This window comes from Halichoeres trimaculatus, unplaced genomic scaffold (assembly GCF_033239565.1).
Source record: "Halichoeres trimaculatus isolate MK-OKI-2021-1 unplaced genomic scaffold, fHalTri1.1 fHalTri1_scaffold_4, whole genome shotgun sequence".
Lineage (NCBI taxonomy): Eukaryota > Metazoa > Chordata > Actinopteri > Labriformes > Labridae > Halichoeres > Halichoeres trimaculatus.
Genome location: NW_027437182.1, coordinates 2406929 through 2425063, shown reverse-complemented (window position 1 = coordinate 2425063; position 18135 = coordinate 2406929). Strand labels below are relative to the sequence as shown.

At 44.6% G+C, this 18135-nt stretch overlaps 2 protein-coding genes across 5 annotated transcripts in view; one reads left to right on the top strand and one right to left on the bottom strand.

Annotated features, from left to right (window-relative positions):
* plppr3b (phospholipid phosphatase related 3b) overlaps positions 1–2561 on the top strand; it is a 7008-nt gene extending 4447 nt beyond the window's left edge. For both annotated transcript variants that reach the window (XM_074667692.1, XM_074667691.1), the window contains exons 5-8: positions 361–556; positions 635–692; positions 797–970; positions 1112–2561. In XM_074667692.1, the coding sequence (XP_074523793.1) occupies positions 361–556; positions 635–692; positions 797–970; positions 1112–2506 (1823 nt within the window). In that variant the 3' untranslated portion in view covers positions 2507–2561. The remainder of the gene's footprint in view (positions 1–360; positions 557–634; positions 693–796; positions 971–1111) is intronic.
* A 3024-nt stretch (positions 2562–5585) lies between these two features.
* Positions 5586–15915, bottom strand: misp (mitotic spindle positioning). 3 transcript variants are annotated; one of them, XM_074667688.1, is made up of 6 exons: positions 15753–15913; positions 14839–15039; positions 8299–10312; positions 7477–7697; positions 7150–7188; positions 5586–6075 (listed from the first exon to the last, which is right to left on the bottom strand). In XM_074667688.1, the coding sequence occupies exons 2-6, from the start codon at positions 14905–14907 to the stop codon at positions 5986–5988; spliced, it is 2433 nt and encodes an 810-aa protein (XP_074523789.1). In that variant the 5' UTR covers positions 14908–15039; positions 15753–15913; the 3' UTR covers positions 5586–5985. The 3 variants fall into 3 exon arrangements, with proteins under 3 accessions (XP_074523789.1, XP_074523791.1, XP_074523790.1); XM_074667690.1 differs by lacking the exons at positions 14839–15039; positions 15753–15913 and adding an exon at positions 13000–13029; XM_074667689.1 differs by lacking the exon at positions 7150–7188 and having other exon boundaries at positions 14839–15915.
* Between the last annotated feature and the right edge of the window lie 2220 nt (positions 15916–18135).

The following is an 18135-nucleotide window of genomic DNA, read 5'->3' as shown; positions in this document are numbered from 1 at the left end:
TTTCCTGTCCCCACCTGTCTGTCTCTTACCTGACAGCTTCAAACCTGTCCATCCTTCACCTGTCTGTCTCTCTTACCTGTCTGTCTCTAACCTTTCTTTCTGTCTCTCATCTGTCTCTCTTTAACAAGTCTAAATTTCTTTTTCTGTTTTTTACCTGTCTGTCTCTCAAATGAAAGTCTTTCCCTTTCAATCTCACACCTGTCTGTTCTTTACCTGTCTGACACTTTTGTCACTAGCCTGTCTGCCTCTTACCTTTCTTTCTCTCTCACCTGTCTGTCTCTCACCTTTTTTGTATCCTACCTGTCTATCACTAACCTGTCTGCCTTTTACCTGTCTGTCTCCCACCTGTCTGTCTCTCAGGTGTTCACGTGTTCGGGCTCTGTGCGACGGCTCTGGTCACTGACATCATCCAGCTGTCGACAGGTTACCACGCCCCCTTCTTCCTCACTGTCTGTAAACCCAACTACACGCTGGCCGGCGTTTCCTGTGACCAAAACGCTTACGTCACTAAAGACATCTGCTCGGGTCACGACCAGCACGCCATCATGGCTGCCAGGTGAGTCCTCTCTACTTCCTGTTTCAGTGTTTTACCTGGAGAATGGATCAGGGTCAAGATCTGTTCTCTCCTCCACAGGAAAACCTTCCCCTCCCAGCACGCCACTCTGTCCGCCTTCGCCGCCGTTTATGTGTCCGTAAGTCAATCTGCAACACTTATCTATAAACTCTAAACAAGACCAATCGATCAAAGGTGTGTGTTGATCAGGTGTGTGTTGATCAGGTGTGTGTTGTGTTGCAGATGTATTTTAACTCCACCATCTCTGACAGCACCAAGCTGCTCAAACCCGTTCTGGTGTTTGCGTTTGCCATTGCGGCGGCGTTGACGGGTCTGACTCAGATCACGCAGCATCGCAGTCACCCCATGGACGTGTACGTGGGCTTCCTGATCGGGGCCTTCGTCGCCGCCTACCTGGTGAGCAAACACACACACTGACACTCAATCAGGAGCAGAAGCCCCAACTTACCGGTGTGTGTGTGTCTTTAATTGTGTGTGTGTCCTGATCAGATGATCACAGGTCACATGACCCATGAGATGATTTTTTTTTTCTTCCAGGCTTTTCACGCCGTCGCCAACTTTAAGTCTTCTGATGACATCATCATAGCCCCGCCTCCTCCGCCCCCAAAAGAGGACCCACTACGAGCTCTGACGGAGCGAGGACACGAGTCCGTCTACAACAAAGGCCCCGCGTCCGCCTCGGAGAGCAATGATGAGATCGCAGCTGCTCCTGCCCCCTTGGATCGGCTCGAGGGCCTGGGGCCCCTGGGCCCCCTGCAGAGGGAGAAGGACTCCATGGGGAGCCTGAAAAGGGCCAGTGTGGACGTGGAACTGTTGGCCCCCCGGAGCCCCATGGGGAAGGAGACCATGCTAACCTTCAGCAACACATTGCCCAGGGCTAGCATAAACGCCAATGGGGTCTTGGGGGCCAACCCGGGGCCCGAGGTGCAGCCGATACAGCCGGTGCAGCCGGTGCAGAGGCGTCTGAAGGCGGTGCAGGTCCCTGTGGACCCCATGAGGTCCCAGCAGCTGGTTTCAGAGTGGAAGCAGAAGTCCATGGAGATGAGGGGCCTGAGCGTCCGCGACGAGGGAGAGCGCGAGGCCAGCGAGGACGGCTCCGAGGTGGGCTCTGTGGGGACGGACGAAGGGGGGTCCCAGGGCCACGTGTACCAGCATCCAATACAATCTGGGAGGGCGCCCTCTAGTCGAAACCCCACCCCACCTCCAGGTGGTCCAAAAGCTGTTGCCACTCCAAGACCACCACAGATCCCTGAAGCAGGACCTCCACCTGTGTCCCCGAAGAGCGCCCACACCAGGGCCAAGTGGCTCGCCATCCGGGAGAAAACTAGTGGCGAGGGGTCAGCCCGCAGTGCTGCCAACCAGCCACGGATTCTGCAGGTCATCGCCATGTCGAAGCAGCAGGGGCTGCTCCCCTCGTCCTCCTCGGGAGAGAAGTCCTCCGAGACCACCTCCACCTGCTCCGGCACCTCCTCCACCACCGACTCCCCTCACTACCGCCCCCACTCAGAGCCACAGAGGGAGGGGATCATCACCGTGGACGCTCACGCCCCTCATCATCCTGTTGTCCAAGCCCCACCTCCTCATCAAGCCCCGCCCCTTACAGGTAACGGTAACCCATGGGAGTGGGCGGGGGCACCAAACGGTGGCGACCAACGAGACACGTATGACCTCAACAGCATGACTCGGGGAGACTCCTCCGCCAGGGGCAGCAGCTTCCGGCCTCAAAGGTCTGCCTCACCGCGTGCCGCCATCAGCCCTGACTTGACCGCGCCCCCTTCCCTTCACCAGGCGGAGATGTCGGCGGAAGCTCAGCGCAGGGAGATGGCCATGAGACGTAAGACGGCTCTGGTTCTCCTGGATCGAGAGATCAGGAACCAGGGCGAGCAGGAGAACTACTATAAGAGTCTGCAGGGACGCCGCTTTAAGGATTAGTCTCTTACCTTTCAGAATAAAAGCCTTATTTCAAACTGCTCTCTAACAGCACAAACCTGGACGGCAGAGAGGACGTGTGAATGTGCATCCTGTGGTTTCTGAATGGCTGTGTGTGTAGTTTCTGCTGGTTCTGCACACAGCCTCTAGTGGACACTCCAGGAACTGCAGTTTGTGATACATCAGCATTAAGCGTCATCTCTCACAGACGGACGTTGCTTCTTGGTTTCCCCCTCAGGATAAAAGCTGCCGCCCCTGCTCTGTTCTCCAGGAAACCCCTATCTAAAAGGAAACATGCTCGCATCTGATTGGCCCAGGCCCTGAGGGAGACAGCCCCTTCTTTTTTCAGCAGGAGACCCCAATCACAGCCATGTAGGGAACATTATTACAAGTGTGTGAGAGCGCCCCCCTCTGGCCGACCCCCTCTGAGCCATTTCCATTATAAACTGTTGTGTTGATCATGTGACTGAGCTGGGGTCAAAGGTCACAGAGATGCACTCTGAAAGCACAAACTCAGCAAGCCTGACCCTGCAGTGAAGCCACGCCCTCTTCGTGTCCAGGGGGGCGGAGCCTCTGTTCAGGGGCTTGTTGGCAGCCATTTTGAACAGTAAGTGGTTGTAAATTAATGAATGAGTGTTGTTGCTATAGTGATTCCAAGCATGTTTGTCGTAAGTGTGCTGCGCTCTGATTGGCTGAGGCTGTTAGTGTGTTTTTCTGCGTGTGTGTGTGTGTGTGAGCGAGTGTGTGTGTGTGTGTGTGAAGGTTGGACCATCATGAGATTAAATATAAACGTAGATGTTCAGAATGTGAAGATGCTCTCTCTGGCAGAGTTTTGAAGGTGTTAAATTTTAACCATCCGCTCGTTTAAAGAGAATTTTAAAACATCTGAAACTCTTCAAACTTTTTTTTATCAGAGTTAAAGTTTTAGGAGATGAATTAAGCTTCATTAATATTCATTTTTACAAAGTAAAATATTTAATGGGCTTGTTAATATTAAAAGAGGAATAAAATGTTCATTTAAATGAAACATCAGTGAAAATGTGTCTGATTAAATATTAAACTTTAAAGTCTGTGTAGTTTTATCAGAAATTAATGAATGTTATAAATTCCATTTATCTCTCACAGAGTCTCTTACTGTGAAAGGGACAAACAGGAAGTGTGTGTGAGGCTGTGACATTAAAGCAGTGTAACAGTAGTGTCTGCATGTCGTTGATGGAGTTTCTTTTCTGAATGTAAACCTGAGAGGACGCTGCATGCTCTGTTTCCATCAGACGGGAATAAAACCTCCTCTTTCACCTGGACCTGCATCCTTTGTTCACACACACACTCACACACACACACACACACACACACACACACTGGAACTCAAACAGCTTAATGGTCTGATTTTCTATGTCAGCTGTGACACAGAAACTCTGTTTACAAACTCAAATTTCTTCCTGTTAAGCTTCAAAACATCATCAGTCGTCATGACAACAACGGCAACAATAAAAGGAAACAAGAGAATGATGACATCACTGCACCTGTCAGAGGGAAACTGAAGGTAATGGTTCCATTTGTTTTAACTGAAACGCCCCCTTGTGGTCAGAGTTTCCACACCACCCCTGAGTTTAGAATCAAAGATGGCCGCCCGGGGTGTAAACAGTAACCAAGCTCCTGTTATTTTCTGTTTATTTTAGCATTTCTGACCATTGTTTGTTGCAATAAATTAGCATATCATATACAAAGTACTATTTCTGCTTCTGTGTTTGTCTGGAGATCCTACATGTAACCATGGCTGCATTGTTTACATGTGAAATCAGCTGTTAGCAGCCTGTTGCATGTCAGTGCTTACTGGTGCTAGGCCAGATGTTTCCCCACAAGGTGAGGAGAAGGAAGTGAGGATGACGTGCTGGTTCTCAGGTGTGAGCTAAGAAGTGACGACATGGACCTGTCCTTCCATCCATCGTTATTGGGAACGTAAGATCTATCTCCAATAAGATGGATGAGCTAGCTGTGCTAACCCAGCAACAGAGGGAATACCAGAGGGCAGAGTAGCATCATGCTAGGATCCAGGATCCAGGAGACAGAGACTGAACAGACTGCTGAAGAAGCTCAGTCCTGGACCCTGTGGAGGTGGAGGCTGGCTGACTGGACAACGATGGACAAGCTGTCAGCATCTATTTTCTTATGGACCTTTTTGCACTTTCTATACACTTTTGCTGTGACTCCCCCTGAATTTCCCCTCTATCCAGAGCAGGTTAGCCCTTCAGAATAAGTTACCGTGGTGATTAACCCCGGTCAGGAGTGAACCAGCGCTGTCGGATGGAAAATCCAGGGTTAACCCTGAAGTTACCTCGATAAGAGGAAATCCAGCTCATCGAGATAACTTGTGAACACAACCATCATGAAAACATGAAAACACACTTAAACTCTCTCCTTCTCTCTCTCTCTCTCTCTCTCACACACACACACAAATACACACTCTTACATACACACACTGTGCTTCCTGTCCTCCAGCTCCAGCCACATTATTCAGTTTCCATGGAAACAGTATGGATAGCTGATGTTAAGATGAGAGCTTCAACACACACACGCACGCACACACACACACACACACACACACACACACACACACACACACACACACACACACACACACACACACACACACACACACACACACACACAGTGTTCATTGTTTCCTGGAGGCCATCCAGCAGCTATCCTGTTGCTATGGCAACAGCAACCAGGAACATTTGAGTGTGGTGTGTGTGTCTTTTATTGTGTGTGTGTGTGTGTGCGAGTGTGTGTGTGTGTGTTAGTCGGGGCACATTATCACCTTAAAAGCTTGGCATATAGACGTTGTGCGTTTGTGTGTGTGTGTATTCTGTACTGTCTGTGTGACGCTTTTATTTTGAAGGAGCTGAGTAATGCTCAGTGTGGGGGAGCGATCTGATTGGATAACAGCAGAAGCTCAGTCAGAGAGTTGGTAAAGGTTTAGTCCTGCTCTGTTTGTAAAGAAATAAAAGATAAAACTCGTCGTGAGCCGTTGCTTTGTAAATAAAGATTTGATTGATTGATGAGTGTTTTTGTTGGCATGGAAACTATGTTTTATTTTGAAAATCTCGCAGACAGCAGGATATCAACTTGAACATCTTTTTTATTCTTTGTGTGATTTTTGAAGCTTCAGTCTCAATCATGAAAACCATCAAAGCTGATTCAGAAAGCGTCACATTCTGCAGCTCCTCTTCACTGCTTTTCTATGTGAATCAGATCTACACAGCAGCTCGCAGCTGATTGGACGAGGACAGAGGAGAGGGTCTCTGAGCACCAATCAGGAGCAGCCTCACTGGAGTGTTCTAGTTTAGAGCTTCAAATATCAGCTGAAGCAGAACATCAGAGAAACATCCTGGAAGAGGATCTGAGGACGTCCAGCAGACCAGAGGGACCTGGATCTGGATCTGTTCACAGGTCTGGATCTTGACCTGGGTCTGCTTGTCTCACTGGTCTTCCTGGTTCGCAAACATGCCAGCCTCCCAGCGCAGAGCACGCTGGTTTTTATGCCGAATGACTCGGGTTGACTCCACAACCTGGATACGAAGAGACGGAGACACAGAGAGACACAAAGACACAAAGAGACAAAGAGACATAAGTGTGTGGTAAGCTGTCAGTTATTAGCTGGTTAGCTATCTGCTTAATAAGCTGTCTGGTTATTCAGCTAGTTAGCTGTCTGGTTAATTAGCTGATTAGCTGTTTGGTTAATAAGCTGATTGACTAGCTGGTATGTTGTCTGATTGTTTAGCTAGTTAGCTGTCTTGTTAATTGGCTAATTACCTGTCTTGTTAGCTGTTTGGTTAAATAGCTAATCAGCTGTCTGGTTAATAAACTGTCTGGTGAGCTGTCTGGTTATTTAGCCAGTTAGCTGTCTGGTCAATAAGCTGGTTAGCTGTCTGGTTACTTAGCTGGTTAGTTGTCTGATTATTCAGCTTGTTAGTTGAATTATTAATTGGCTGGTTAGCTGTCTTGTAAATAAGCTGGTTAGCTGTCTGGTTACTTAGCTGGTTACTTGCCTGGTTAATTAGCTAGTTACCTGTCTGGTTAGCTGTTTGATAAATGAGCTGTTCAACTGTCTGGATAAGTGTCTGGTTAGCTGTCTGGTTCTTTAGCCAGTTACCTGTCTGGTCAATTAGCTGGTTAGCTGTTTGGTTATAACCTGGTTAGCTGTCTGGTAAATTAGCTAATAAGCTGTCTGGTTAGCTGTTTGGTTAATGAGCTGTTCAGCTGTCTGAATAAGAGTATGGTTAAATAACTAATCAGCTGTCTGGTTAATAAGGTGATTAGGTACCTGGTTAATTAGCTGGTTAGTTGTCTGGCAAATTAGCTGGTTTGCTCTCTAGTTACTTAGCTTGTTAGCTGTCTGGTTAAATAGCCAATTAGCTGTCTGGTTAGCTCTTTGGTTAATTAGCCAGTCAGCTGTCCGGATAAGTAGCTAATTAGCTGTCTGGTTAATTAGCAGGTTAGCTGTCTAGTTAAGTGTCTGTTTAAGTGTTGTGTTAATAAGGCTTGTTAGCTGTCTGTTTAGCTGACTGGATAGCCGTCTGGTTAATTAGCTGGTTAGTTGTCTGGTAAACTGTTTGTTCAGGTGTTGCTCAGTCAGGTGTTACCTCGTTGTTGACGTCGTCTACGGGTTGGATTCCTGCGTACTGAAAAAAAAATGATTAAAACAATCTGACCAAACCGAAGAAAGTGTTTTTCAGATTTTTGTTGCCTTCTGTAAATAAAGGTTTCACAGAAAAATGAAAAAGAAAGAAACATGATTATCAGTTTTTATAGTTCTTCAAAGTGCTCTTATTTTTGTGGGGTTATGACATATTTCCTGTGAGTTTATCTGTAACTCTCTTTACATATTAAACGCTTAAAGGAAGTATTTTAATAACAGGATGTAACACAGCCAACTTTCAAAATAAAAGCATGTCTTCAAAGTGACTCACTGCACTCTCCTCCAGCTTCAGCTGGACTCGTCTTTCCTCGAAGTCCTGAAGGAGGGTCTCTGTCAGACCCAGGACGGGGGTCGTGACCTGCCGGACTCCCGCAGGGGAGGAGGAGGAGGAGGGGGAGGCGGGGTGAGGAGAGTAGGTCCAAGGTTGAGCAGTGACGAAGGGCAGACGGGCAAAAGGACGAGGAGACGAAGAGGACAGCGAGACTTTTTTATCTGCAACACAACAGGAGGAACACAAGTGATGTAATGAGTGACATCATAGACGACTGTCAGCTGACCTCTGACCTTTGGAGCGGGCTGTGTGAGGTATGTGGCGTGGACTCTGATGGTCTGTAACTGATTGACTCAAACGGCGTCTGGACTTTGGTCGTCCTCACCTTCAGTTACTGATTCTCCAGCAGAGCCCGACCAATAAAAGATCCTGTTAGACCAGGGGTCAGGTACGCACCGCAGGTCTGACACGCAATCTGATGATCCTGTTAGCTTAGCTTAGCTTAACTTAGCTTAGCTCAGCAGGTAGACTGGAAACTGTGGACCCTGTCAGTGACCTTTCACAATAAGAGCTATGATGATGTCCCTCTCAAACCAGATTTAACAGTTCAAACCTCATCCTGCAGGTCACTGAGGTCAAGTGAGTGACTGAGAGGTCTACGGGCAGCCGGATCAGATGGGTTAGGACAGGACTAAGATGGTGAACATGGTTTGGAGGGTTTAGGGAGATCTGGTTTAGGAGATTCTGGTGTTGTGGGTCCAGGATCGTGTTGCCTGGTTTACCTGGTTGGTAGGAGGTCTAGCCTTGACGAGGACTACATACCTGACTTTGGAGTTGGGTAGAACTGACCGACGGCGATCTTGGTGGCCTGATCCACCAGAGGAGCCGGGGAGCTGAGCTGCCGATCAGGTCCTCTGGACTCCCTCAGCTTCTTCAGCTCCTGCTCCCTCTTCAGGACCTCCTCGATCTCCTTCTCAATGAAGTCTGGAGTCCCCTGTCCTCTAGACCGCAGGCCAGTGGACTCCAGGTTCTCCCTCCAGGACCGAGGCGTGGTCTGCGTCATGTCACGCCGACGTATCAGTGTAGGAGAGGAGGAAGAGGAGGAGGAGGAGGAGGAGGAAGACGTAGTTTGATCCCGGTAGAGTCTTCTTGAGTCCTGGACCGCCGAGTCCCTTAGAGAGGAGAACTGAGACGAGCTCCTTTGGCTGATGTAGAGCTCGGTCTCTTCAGGGTGTCGATGAGGACAGCAGGGGGATGGGAACTCCTCGGACCGAGGTCTCAGTTTGGACCCCTCTACCTCGTCTTCTGGGACTAAGGCCCCCCTGATGGACCCTGGCTCCTGTGGAGGATTCAGGCTGTATCTGTCCAGGAAGCCCCTCCTCCCTGAGTCTTCCGTCCTCTGGTTCTCCTTCTGGATCTCTCGCTGAACGATGAAGCTGACCCGGTTCTTCTCTTTGCCTCTGACAGGAGTTTGGACCGAAGGGAGGCGCTTGGTTCTGATCTGGATCATCTCTGCCCGGTCATCACTGAGCTCCATCCCACGGGACCGCCGAAGGTTCCTCTCACGTTCCTGAACTAACCGGATCTCCCTCTCGATCGGGGTCTCAGAGCCTGTAGTGGACTTGTCGTCAAACATACCCTCATCACTGGTGTAGCCTCCTTCCAGATCCAGGGACCGCTCCTCCAGGACTGAGTCCAGGTCATCGAACACGCTGCTCTGCCGGCTCAGGCTGCCCTCGGTCTGACTCACCGTCACGCTCCTCTGGGGAACGGTCTCAGGTGGTCTGAGCCTCTGCGTGTCCTCGCTCACCTGTACGCTGTGAGAGACCAACACCTGCTGGGACGAGGACTCCTCAGGATCTGGCTGCAGGGACCGGTTCAGCTGAGCTTTTGAGGACCTCAGAGGGTTGAGGAGAGCCGCCATCCGGTCCTGCTCAATCTTCAAGAACTGTTGCCGGGCAGCGCTGAAGTTGATCTGCTCTTTGTCAATGATCCCGGTCTCAGCAGGAGGGGGTTCTTCTCTGGATCTCACAGGACTGTAGCTCACACTGAACCCCTCCATCAGTCTGCTCGTGGATCTGTCATGGTCCAGATCCAGGTCTCTGTGTGCTGGACTCTTTGGGGCTTGGCTGCGGATGATCTCTTTCCGAAGCTGCCTCTCCTCCTCCTCCTGGACCACCACCAGGCCGTTCTTTGGATCCACTTTGTACCGTAAGTCTCCGTTGGTCTCTGAGAACAGACTCTCTGGCTTCCTGCTGCTGCTGTAGGTCTGTAGTTTGAATCCCTTCTCCTCCTTCAAAGTTGCCAGCTGAGTCTGCCGCTGGGGGGAGACCATCCAGGCTTCGTTAAGCTCCGCCTCCAGACTCGTTGGATCCTCTACGAATGAGTAGAACCCGCTCTGAGAGCCCGAGCTGCTGCTGGGGCTGCTGGGATGCCACTCATCGCTGCTGCTGCTGATTCTACTGCTCCTGCCGTCACCGCCTCCATCTTGGGACACCGCCACCTGCCGGGCCTGGACCACCACGTCTCTGGACCGGTCCCCCTGTGAGGACACGACCACGGAGGACACGCTGCGAGTGATGGAGATGCCGTCAGGGCTGAAGACGGAGCCATCTTGCTCCGAGCTGCTGGTACAGGTCGGATCGGTGATGGTGCGCAGGTCTGACGGTTGGAGCAGGGGGGACAGGGGCTTCAGCACCCACCTCCTTGGGACGCTATCCATGTCTGCTGGGGCCACCGAGGGGCCGACAGGGGGAGGAGCCTCTGAGGGAAGAACTCGAACAGATCTCGATGTTTGGAAACTCTGAGATGTTAAAACATCGAATAACGAGGATCTCTGAAACAACAGAAGACAGAGAGTTAGCATGTAGCTTAGCATTCCTGGAGGCAAGTCAAAAACAACAATAGACACCAAAAAAAAAAGAAAAACAAATACAGAAACACCACACACACACACACACACACACAAGAAATCACCAATAAAAAAACAATAAACACAACAACAATAACATCAATAAACAAAAAAAGAAACAAAATTGCAAGAAACATACAAAAAAAGGAAACAAAGCAAAACAAAACAAAAACATAACACAACTAACTACAACAAACACAACAAAAAACCCTTAAAAAATCACAACACATGAACAAAAAAAATACAAAACAAAGACAACAACAATAAACAAAACAAATATGAAACAAACAAAATGTCAAAAACGTGAAAAAAACAAAACAAACGCAAGAAAATTACAACAAACACAATGAACTGGGAAACATGGCAAAACCAATTTAAAAAAATAACATAACGCACAACTTCCTTCAACAAACACAAAAACACAAAATAAGAAGCACACAACAAACACAACAAAAACAAACAATCAAAACAATCAAAACAAACACATCACAAATAAGCAAAACACAAGAAACACAATAACAAACAAATAACAAGCACAACATCAAACAACATAATACATTAACAAAAAAATATAAAACAAAGATAATAACAATAAACAAAAAAAAATGAAACAAACACAACGACAAAAACATCAAAAAACAAAACACATTACTAACATGTCTATTGTTCTTGGAGTAAATCTCCAACTTTGTCCTCAAATTCCCATATTTGGGATCCCTGACACTTCACACATACTTAACTTCACAAAAGGACATTAAAGCTATCAGATCCTTAATACGGAGATGCTCTCTATTGTTGCATTGGACGTCCGCTAAACACCCTTCTATCTCCCGATGGCTCAAAGACGTCATGTTTTTCTTAAAACTTTAAAAAATTCAATATACATTGAGAGGATGCACCGTAATTTTTTTTCCAAAAATGGCAACCTTTTATTTCTTATTTCACTAATTTAGAGGTTCTGCCTAATTGAATGTGTGCGTGTTGTTCATGCTATCTTTTTTGTATTCTAAATAAAACCAGTTATACGTGTGTGTTGCTCATGATGAGCTGGGGGGGGGCATCATTGTTTGTTTATAACAGTGTTCTCTGTAATTTTGATTTAATGTTGTTGTTTTCTCCAAATTTACACACACACACATATATATGTATATATAAATATATTGTAAGTGTATACGTACAAATGCATTCATGTAAAAAAAGTAAAAGATAATTCATATTTCTTTTTACAATTACAAAGTGCAGACTAAACAAGAAAACATAGCAAAATAAATCAAAAAATAACTCAACACACAACTAACATCAATAAACATTAAAACACCCCCGAAAAAATCACAAACAATCAAACGAACACAACAAACACATCAAAAATTAGGAAAACAAAATTAGATATACAATAACAAACAAACAACAAATACAACAAAAAAATAAACAATCACAACAGCAAACAACACGACACATAAACAAAACAAATACAAAACAAAGACAACAACAATAAATAAAATAAATATGGAACAAACACAATAACAAAAACGTGAAAAAAACAAAACAAACTCACAACAAACATACTAAACAAGGAAACAAAAGGAAACAAAACAAAAACATAACACAACTCACAACTAACTTTGTCAAACACAAAAACACAAAATAAGAAACACACAACATACACAACAAAAAAACAAAACAATCACAAACAATCACAAACAATCAAAACAAACACAACAAACACATCAAAAATTAGCAACACACAAGAAGAAATACAATTACAAACAAAACAAGTTTAAAACAAACACTAAAATTACAAAAACAAACAAAACACACAACGACCACAAACACATAAACAAACACTCTCTTCACTTGTTACCTGGACCGCTTTAATTTGCTATTTTAACTAATCACCTTTGAGTAGACCAACAACAAACACTTAAAATACCGTTGATTTCAGTGTGTGTGTGTGTATGTGTGTGTGTGTGTGTGTGTGTGTGTGTGTGTATGTGTGTGTGTGGGTGTCTTCGTGATAAACAGCGGTGTTATCAGCTGACAGCACGGTGAGCTGAAGGGAGGAGTGGTTTATCTACCCCACACACACACACACACACACACACACACACACACACACACACACACACACACACACACACACACACACATGCACACACATATTTAAGTCAGTGGTGTTAGTTGTAGCGCCACCAGCAGGATGAGCTGTGTGGCCTGAATGAAGCTTGGTTGGCCGCCTGTAGGGGGCGCTCACAGTGGCTCACACACCCACTTCCTGTTCCAATAAAATAATCATTAAATTAAAGATTTGTTTCCTGTTTCCTGTTCTGATCCAGAAGTCAGAGCCTATGGATAGCTGATCAATAACGGATCAATAACGGATTAATAACGGATCGATAACTGATTCCTGTTGGTCTGTATGAATGAATATCACTAATCCTCAGGGGGACAGGTGAAGACATGAAACAGAGCTCTGTGTCTCACAGCCTTTAACTAACATACAAAGATCAATAAACATAGAATCAATAATGATCATTGATCATGTTGTCACATCAGGAAACAAACTGATGATGGTTTGAAAGATTGATTATCGATCAGCAGAGAGCAGCTCTTACCTCAGCTCCAACTTCAGACTGAAACTCAACTGAAGAGACAAAGTTCAAGCGTACTGCTCTACACAGAGGCCCCGCCCCCAACGCAGGGGCACACACACACACACACACACACACACACACACACACACACACACATGCAGCGCTACAGTAGTGAGGACCGCCTCCTGTGGTGTATAAAGTCTGAAGTAGCAGTGACCTTTCACCTTCAGCAGAAACGAAACATCCTCAGTCGAACCATGTGATCACTCTGAGGTCATGTGATCACTCTGAGGTCATGTGATCGCTCTGAGGTTGAAATCTGAAACTTGTTCATCAAAGATAGGTATAATTTCTGAGGAATCGACCAATCAGGGCTCAGAGTGAAGTCAAAGTGACCTGTTTGACATGTTTCAAATCAACACTGTGACTCTTCCCCCACTCTGTGTGATGAGCTGCTGCTGCCCTCTGCTGGTCAAACACACACATTGGATGTTTGTGTGTGTGTGTGCGTGGAATAAGATGTGTGACTACCTCTTGGTGCTCACATCTGTTCTAAAAACATTTTCATCATCAAAGTTATTTTGGTAATTAGTGTCCTGTAAGTCATTTGGTCTGTCAGTTGTTAAGTCAGTCAATCGTAAGATCAGTCAGTTGTGAGGTTGGTTAGTTGTAAGATCGATGAGTTGAAAGGTTGGTCAGCTGTTAGGTCAGTCAGTCGTTGGGTCTGTCATGCAAAAGCTTTGTCAGTCAGTAGATCAGTCAGTCATTACGTTGGTCAGTTGTTAGATCAGTCAGTCGTGAGGTCAGTTTGTTGTAAGGCCAGTCAGTCAGTCAGTCGATGGGTTCTCGATCAGTTGGCTTGGTCTTTTAGTCATTAGGTCGGTCTGTTGTAAAGTTGATCAGTATCTAGATTAGTCATTTGTTTGGTTTGCCAGTCATCAGGTTGGTCAGTCGTTTAGTCAATTAGTTGTTAGATCAGTCAGTTGTTTGGTCGGTCAGATAATAGGTTGGTCAGTCATTTGGTTGGTCAGTCTTTGGGTCCTTATGTCGTCAGGTTGGTCAGCCAGTTGTGAGGTCAGTAAGTTGTTAGTTCAGTTAATAGGTTGGTTAGCCATTAGGTTGGTCAGTCATTAGGTCCGTCAGTTGTTAGAAGGTCAGTCAGTCAGTAGGTCAGTTTGTTGAAAGGTCAGTTAGTCAGTCAATGGGTTATCAATCAGCTATCTATCAGTTGGTTTGGTCAGTCAGTCATTAGGTAGGTCAGTCATTGGGTTTGTCTGACAGTTGCTAAGTTAGTCAGTCGGTTGTTTGGTTAGTCACTTGTTGGATCAGTCAGTTGTTTGGTCAGTCAGTTAATGGGTTGGTCTGTTGTTAGGTTGGTCAGTCGTTTAGTTGGTCAGTCTTTGGGTCCTTTAGTGGTCAGGTTGGACAGCCAGTTGTGAGGTCAGTCAGTTGTAAGGTCAGTCAGGTGGGCCAGTTACTAGGTTGGTTAGTCATTAGGTCAGTCAGTTGTTTAGTCTGTCAGTCTCTAGGTTGGTCGGTTGTTAGGTTAGTCAGTTGTTAGATCAGTCAGTTGTTTGGTCAGTTATCTAATGGGTTAATCTGTTGTTAGATTGGTCAGCCATTGGGTCTTTTAGGCAATTGCTAAGTCAGTCAGTAGGTGAGTTAGTCAGTTGTTTGGTCAGTTGTTAGATCAGTCAGTTGTTTTGTCAGTCAGTTAATAGGTTGGTCTGTTGTTAGGTTGGTCATTCTTTGGGTCCTTTAGTCATCAGGTTGGACAGCCAGTTGTGAGGTCAGTCAGTTAATAGGTTGGTCTGTCTGTCAGCAGGTGGGTCAGTTACTAAGTCAGGCAGTGAGTCTTACCTTGGTATCGTGATCCAGACTCTGACAGAGAACCTGCCAGGGAGCGGTGTAACGAAACATCTTGGACATGAACTGGATCTGACTGGTTCTGTTTTAACTAGTTATATGACGATGACAATGATGATGGTGATGATGATGGTAGTGATGGAGATGGTGATGTCAGTCAGAGCCTCGGCCAGCAGGAACCAATCACCATCCACCCTGAGAGAAACAGAAGAAGTGATCTGAATGTTTGTAACGACAGCTTTACTGGTCATTTGTAAAATACTGGATCTGACCAATCAGGTGTCAGCATGAGAAACAGTCTGTACGGAGAGCAACAGCAGGAGTTCTTGACATCCTGCAGACCAAATCCTCTTCCCCCTTTTCTGCAGACCTCAGTCCAAGAAATAAATTGAAAGTAGTTTTCTTCTTCTCTTGATGACAAAGCTCAACTTTTAACTACTCTGCATCATGATGTTGTTTATTCAAACTGAAGAGACACATCAATCATCCCAATATTTAATTTCTGAGACTTTAAACTGTCAGGTTATTTCAAAGTTTTAACGATTATATAAATGCTTTATTTACAGGAAGTTCAACTTTTTCTAACATGATAAGAAAATGAAACTGGTCTGATGAGGAGTTTAAATAACCACTGCGCCGTCCATCCAATCAGAAAGAGACAATAAAGTTTTCATTGTTTGTCAACAAACATCAAAGTAAACAAACTCTGAGCTGTCAATCACAGAGAAACTGTCAGCAGCAACCAATCACATCGTCAGGCTATTTAAGGTGGGTGGGGCTAAGATAAAACAGCATCCTTCAGAATTAACAGACTGATCGATAAGTCATCAGCTGATCAAACACCTGTGATGATGTCAACATGATGTCATACAGGTACCAAGGAACAGGAGGGAAAAACACAGACTCACCTGCAGGCGCTGCTCCGCCAGCTGACCGACGACTGATCCAGACTCTGTGTGTGTGTGTGTGTGTGTGTGTGTGTGTGTGTGTGTGTGTGTGTGTGTGTGTGTGTGTGTGTGGGTTGCTGAGCAATAGAATTTGTCAGGAATGTTGCTGACAAACAGAAACACACAATGACTGACCTCACCCACTCTACACACAGACACACAGACACACAGACACACACAGACACACACACACACACACACACACGAAAAAACATTGTTTTTTTCCTGCAGGGGGCAGCAGTGAGTCTCAGTCAGCAGGTTACTACGACAACAGAAGGTAACTCCTGGACATCCAAACACTGTGTGTGTGTGTGTGTGTGTGTGTGTGTGTGTGTGTGTGTGTGTGTGTGTGTGTGTGTGTGTGTGTGTGTGTGTGTGTGTGTGTGTGTGTGGAAGGGGTCTGTGTGAACAAGTTGTACTCTGAGCTGTTCACTCTGGACATGCATGAAAAAAAAAAACGGAAAAAAAGCTTCAATAGCAAAGTTTTTAAGATAATATCAGATTTTTAAATTTTACTGTTTGTTCAATTTTGTTATTCTAAGTTTTATTTTTGTTTGTTGATTTTTTGTGCACTTTTTGTGTTTAATTATTTGGTTGTTATTTGAATCATTTTTTTGAATGTTTGTTTTATATGTAAAATTGTTTGTTGGTTTTATTTTAAGTTGGGGTTTGTTGTTAGTAAATAGATTATTTTGAGTGATTGTGTGAGTGTTGTTACTTAAATTTTGTCATTTTTGTTGGTTACATTTAATTTTTCTTAATTGACAGTTCATTTGAGTGATTTTTTCGTAGTTTTTTGTTTTGTTTTTATTGATAAAGAAACCTTTCTTACTAACAGCTGTCTCTCTGTTGTGTGTTTTTGTGAACTAAGGCGGCTCACAGATCAGAATGTGAAAACTCAGCTCAGACAGGAAGTGACTGATGATGTCACCACACTGGTCTTGACTCTGTTCAGTCAGAAAAAGGTGGCAGTGTTTAGTGAACAAACTGCAGGGTGAACAGTGCTGAACGGAAACAGTGTACAGGGTTCAATCCCCATCATAATCTTTCCTCAGGGGACGCTGTGGGATGATGATAACTATGATGAAGACGATTATATGGGTGATAATGGTAATAATGATGAAAAAGAAAGACATTGTGCTAAAGATGATTAAGGTCATGATAATGTCATAATGATAATTAAGGTAATGATGAGGATTATAGAGCTGATGAAAATAAAAATTATGAGGATAAAATGATGATGGTAAAGCACATAAAAATGGGATGATGACGATGATGATGATGATGATGAAGACTGGATGATGATGATAGTAAAGATGGTATAGATGAAAAAAAAATTAAGGGACTGATGATGATGATGATGATGATGATGATTAAAATAATAATCATGATGATGATCATGGTGATGATGAAAATGATGATGATAATGACAGAGATGGTGATGAAGATGATGGTGATGAAGATGATATCCATAAAACAATGATGAAGATGGTGATGATGAGTATGATGCAACAGATGATGATAATTATGTTGATAATGATAATGATTATGACGATGAAGATGATGATGATGATGATGATGACGATAGTGATGCGGATAGTGATGAAGATGATGATATAGATGATATCCATGAAATGATGATGAAGATGTTGATGATGATGAAGATGTTGTTGTCGATGATGATGATGATGATTAAGATGATTACGATGATGATGATGGTGATGATGATGAAGAAGATGATGATGATGCTACTGTTGATAATGTTGATGATGAGGAAAGTGATGAAGATGATAATGATGAATATAATGGTTGTGGTGATACCTAGATAACTATGATGAAGATGATTACCATGAAATGATGATGAAGATGTTAATGATGATAATGATGATGATGATGATGAAGTTGATGATGATGATGATGAAGATGATGACGATGATGATGATATTAATGAAGAAGATGATACTAATGTTGATAATGCTGCCTATGTTGATGAAAACAATGATGATGATGAAGATGAAGAAAGTGATAAAGATAGTGATGAAGATGACGATCAAGATAATGATGGTGGTGATTCTTAGAAAGTGATGATGAAGATGTTGATGATGATGATTAAGATGATGACAGTGATGATGATGATGAAGAAGACGATGGTGCTAATGTTGATAATGCTGATGATGATGATGATGATGATGATGATGATGATGATGATGATGATGATGGTGAAGACGATGGTGCTAATGTTGATTATGCTGATGATGTTGATGATGATGATGATGATGATGCTAAGTAGATGATGATTATGACATCATGAAACGATGCTAAAGATGGTGAAGATGGGATGATG

Coding starts and splice junctions, on each gene's coding strand:
- misp (XM_074667688.1), bottom strand. CDS start 14,907: ATGTCCAAGATGTTTCGTTACACCGCTCCCTGGCAGGTTCTCTGTCAG. Junction 7,698..8,298: donor CTACCCAACTCCAAAGTCAG/GTATGTAGTCCT, acceptor GTTGTGTTGCAG/ATAAAAAAGTCTCGCTGTCC. Junction 7,189..7,476: donor TGAAGCTGGAGGAGAGTGCA/GTGAGTCACTTT, acceptor TTTTTTTTTCAG/TACGCAGGAATCCAACCCGT.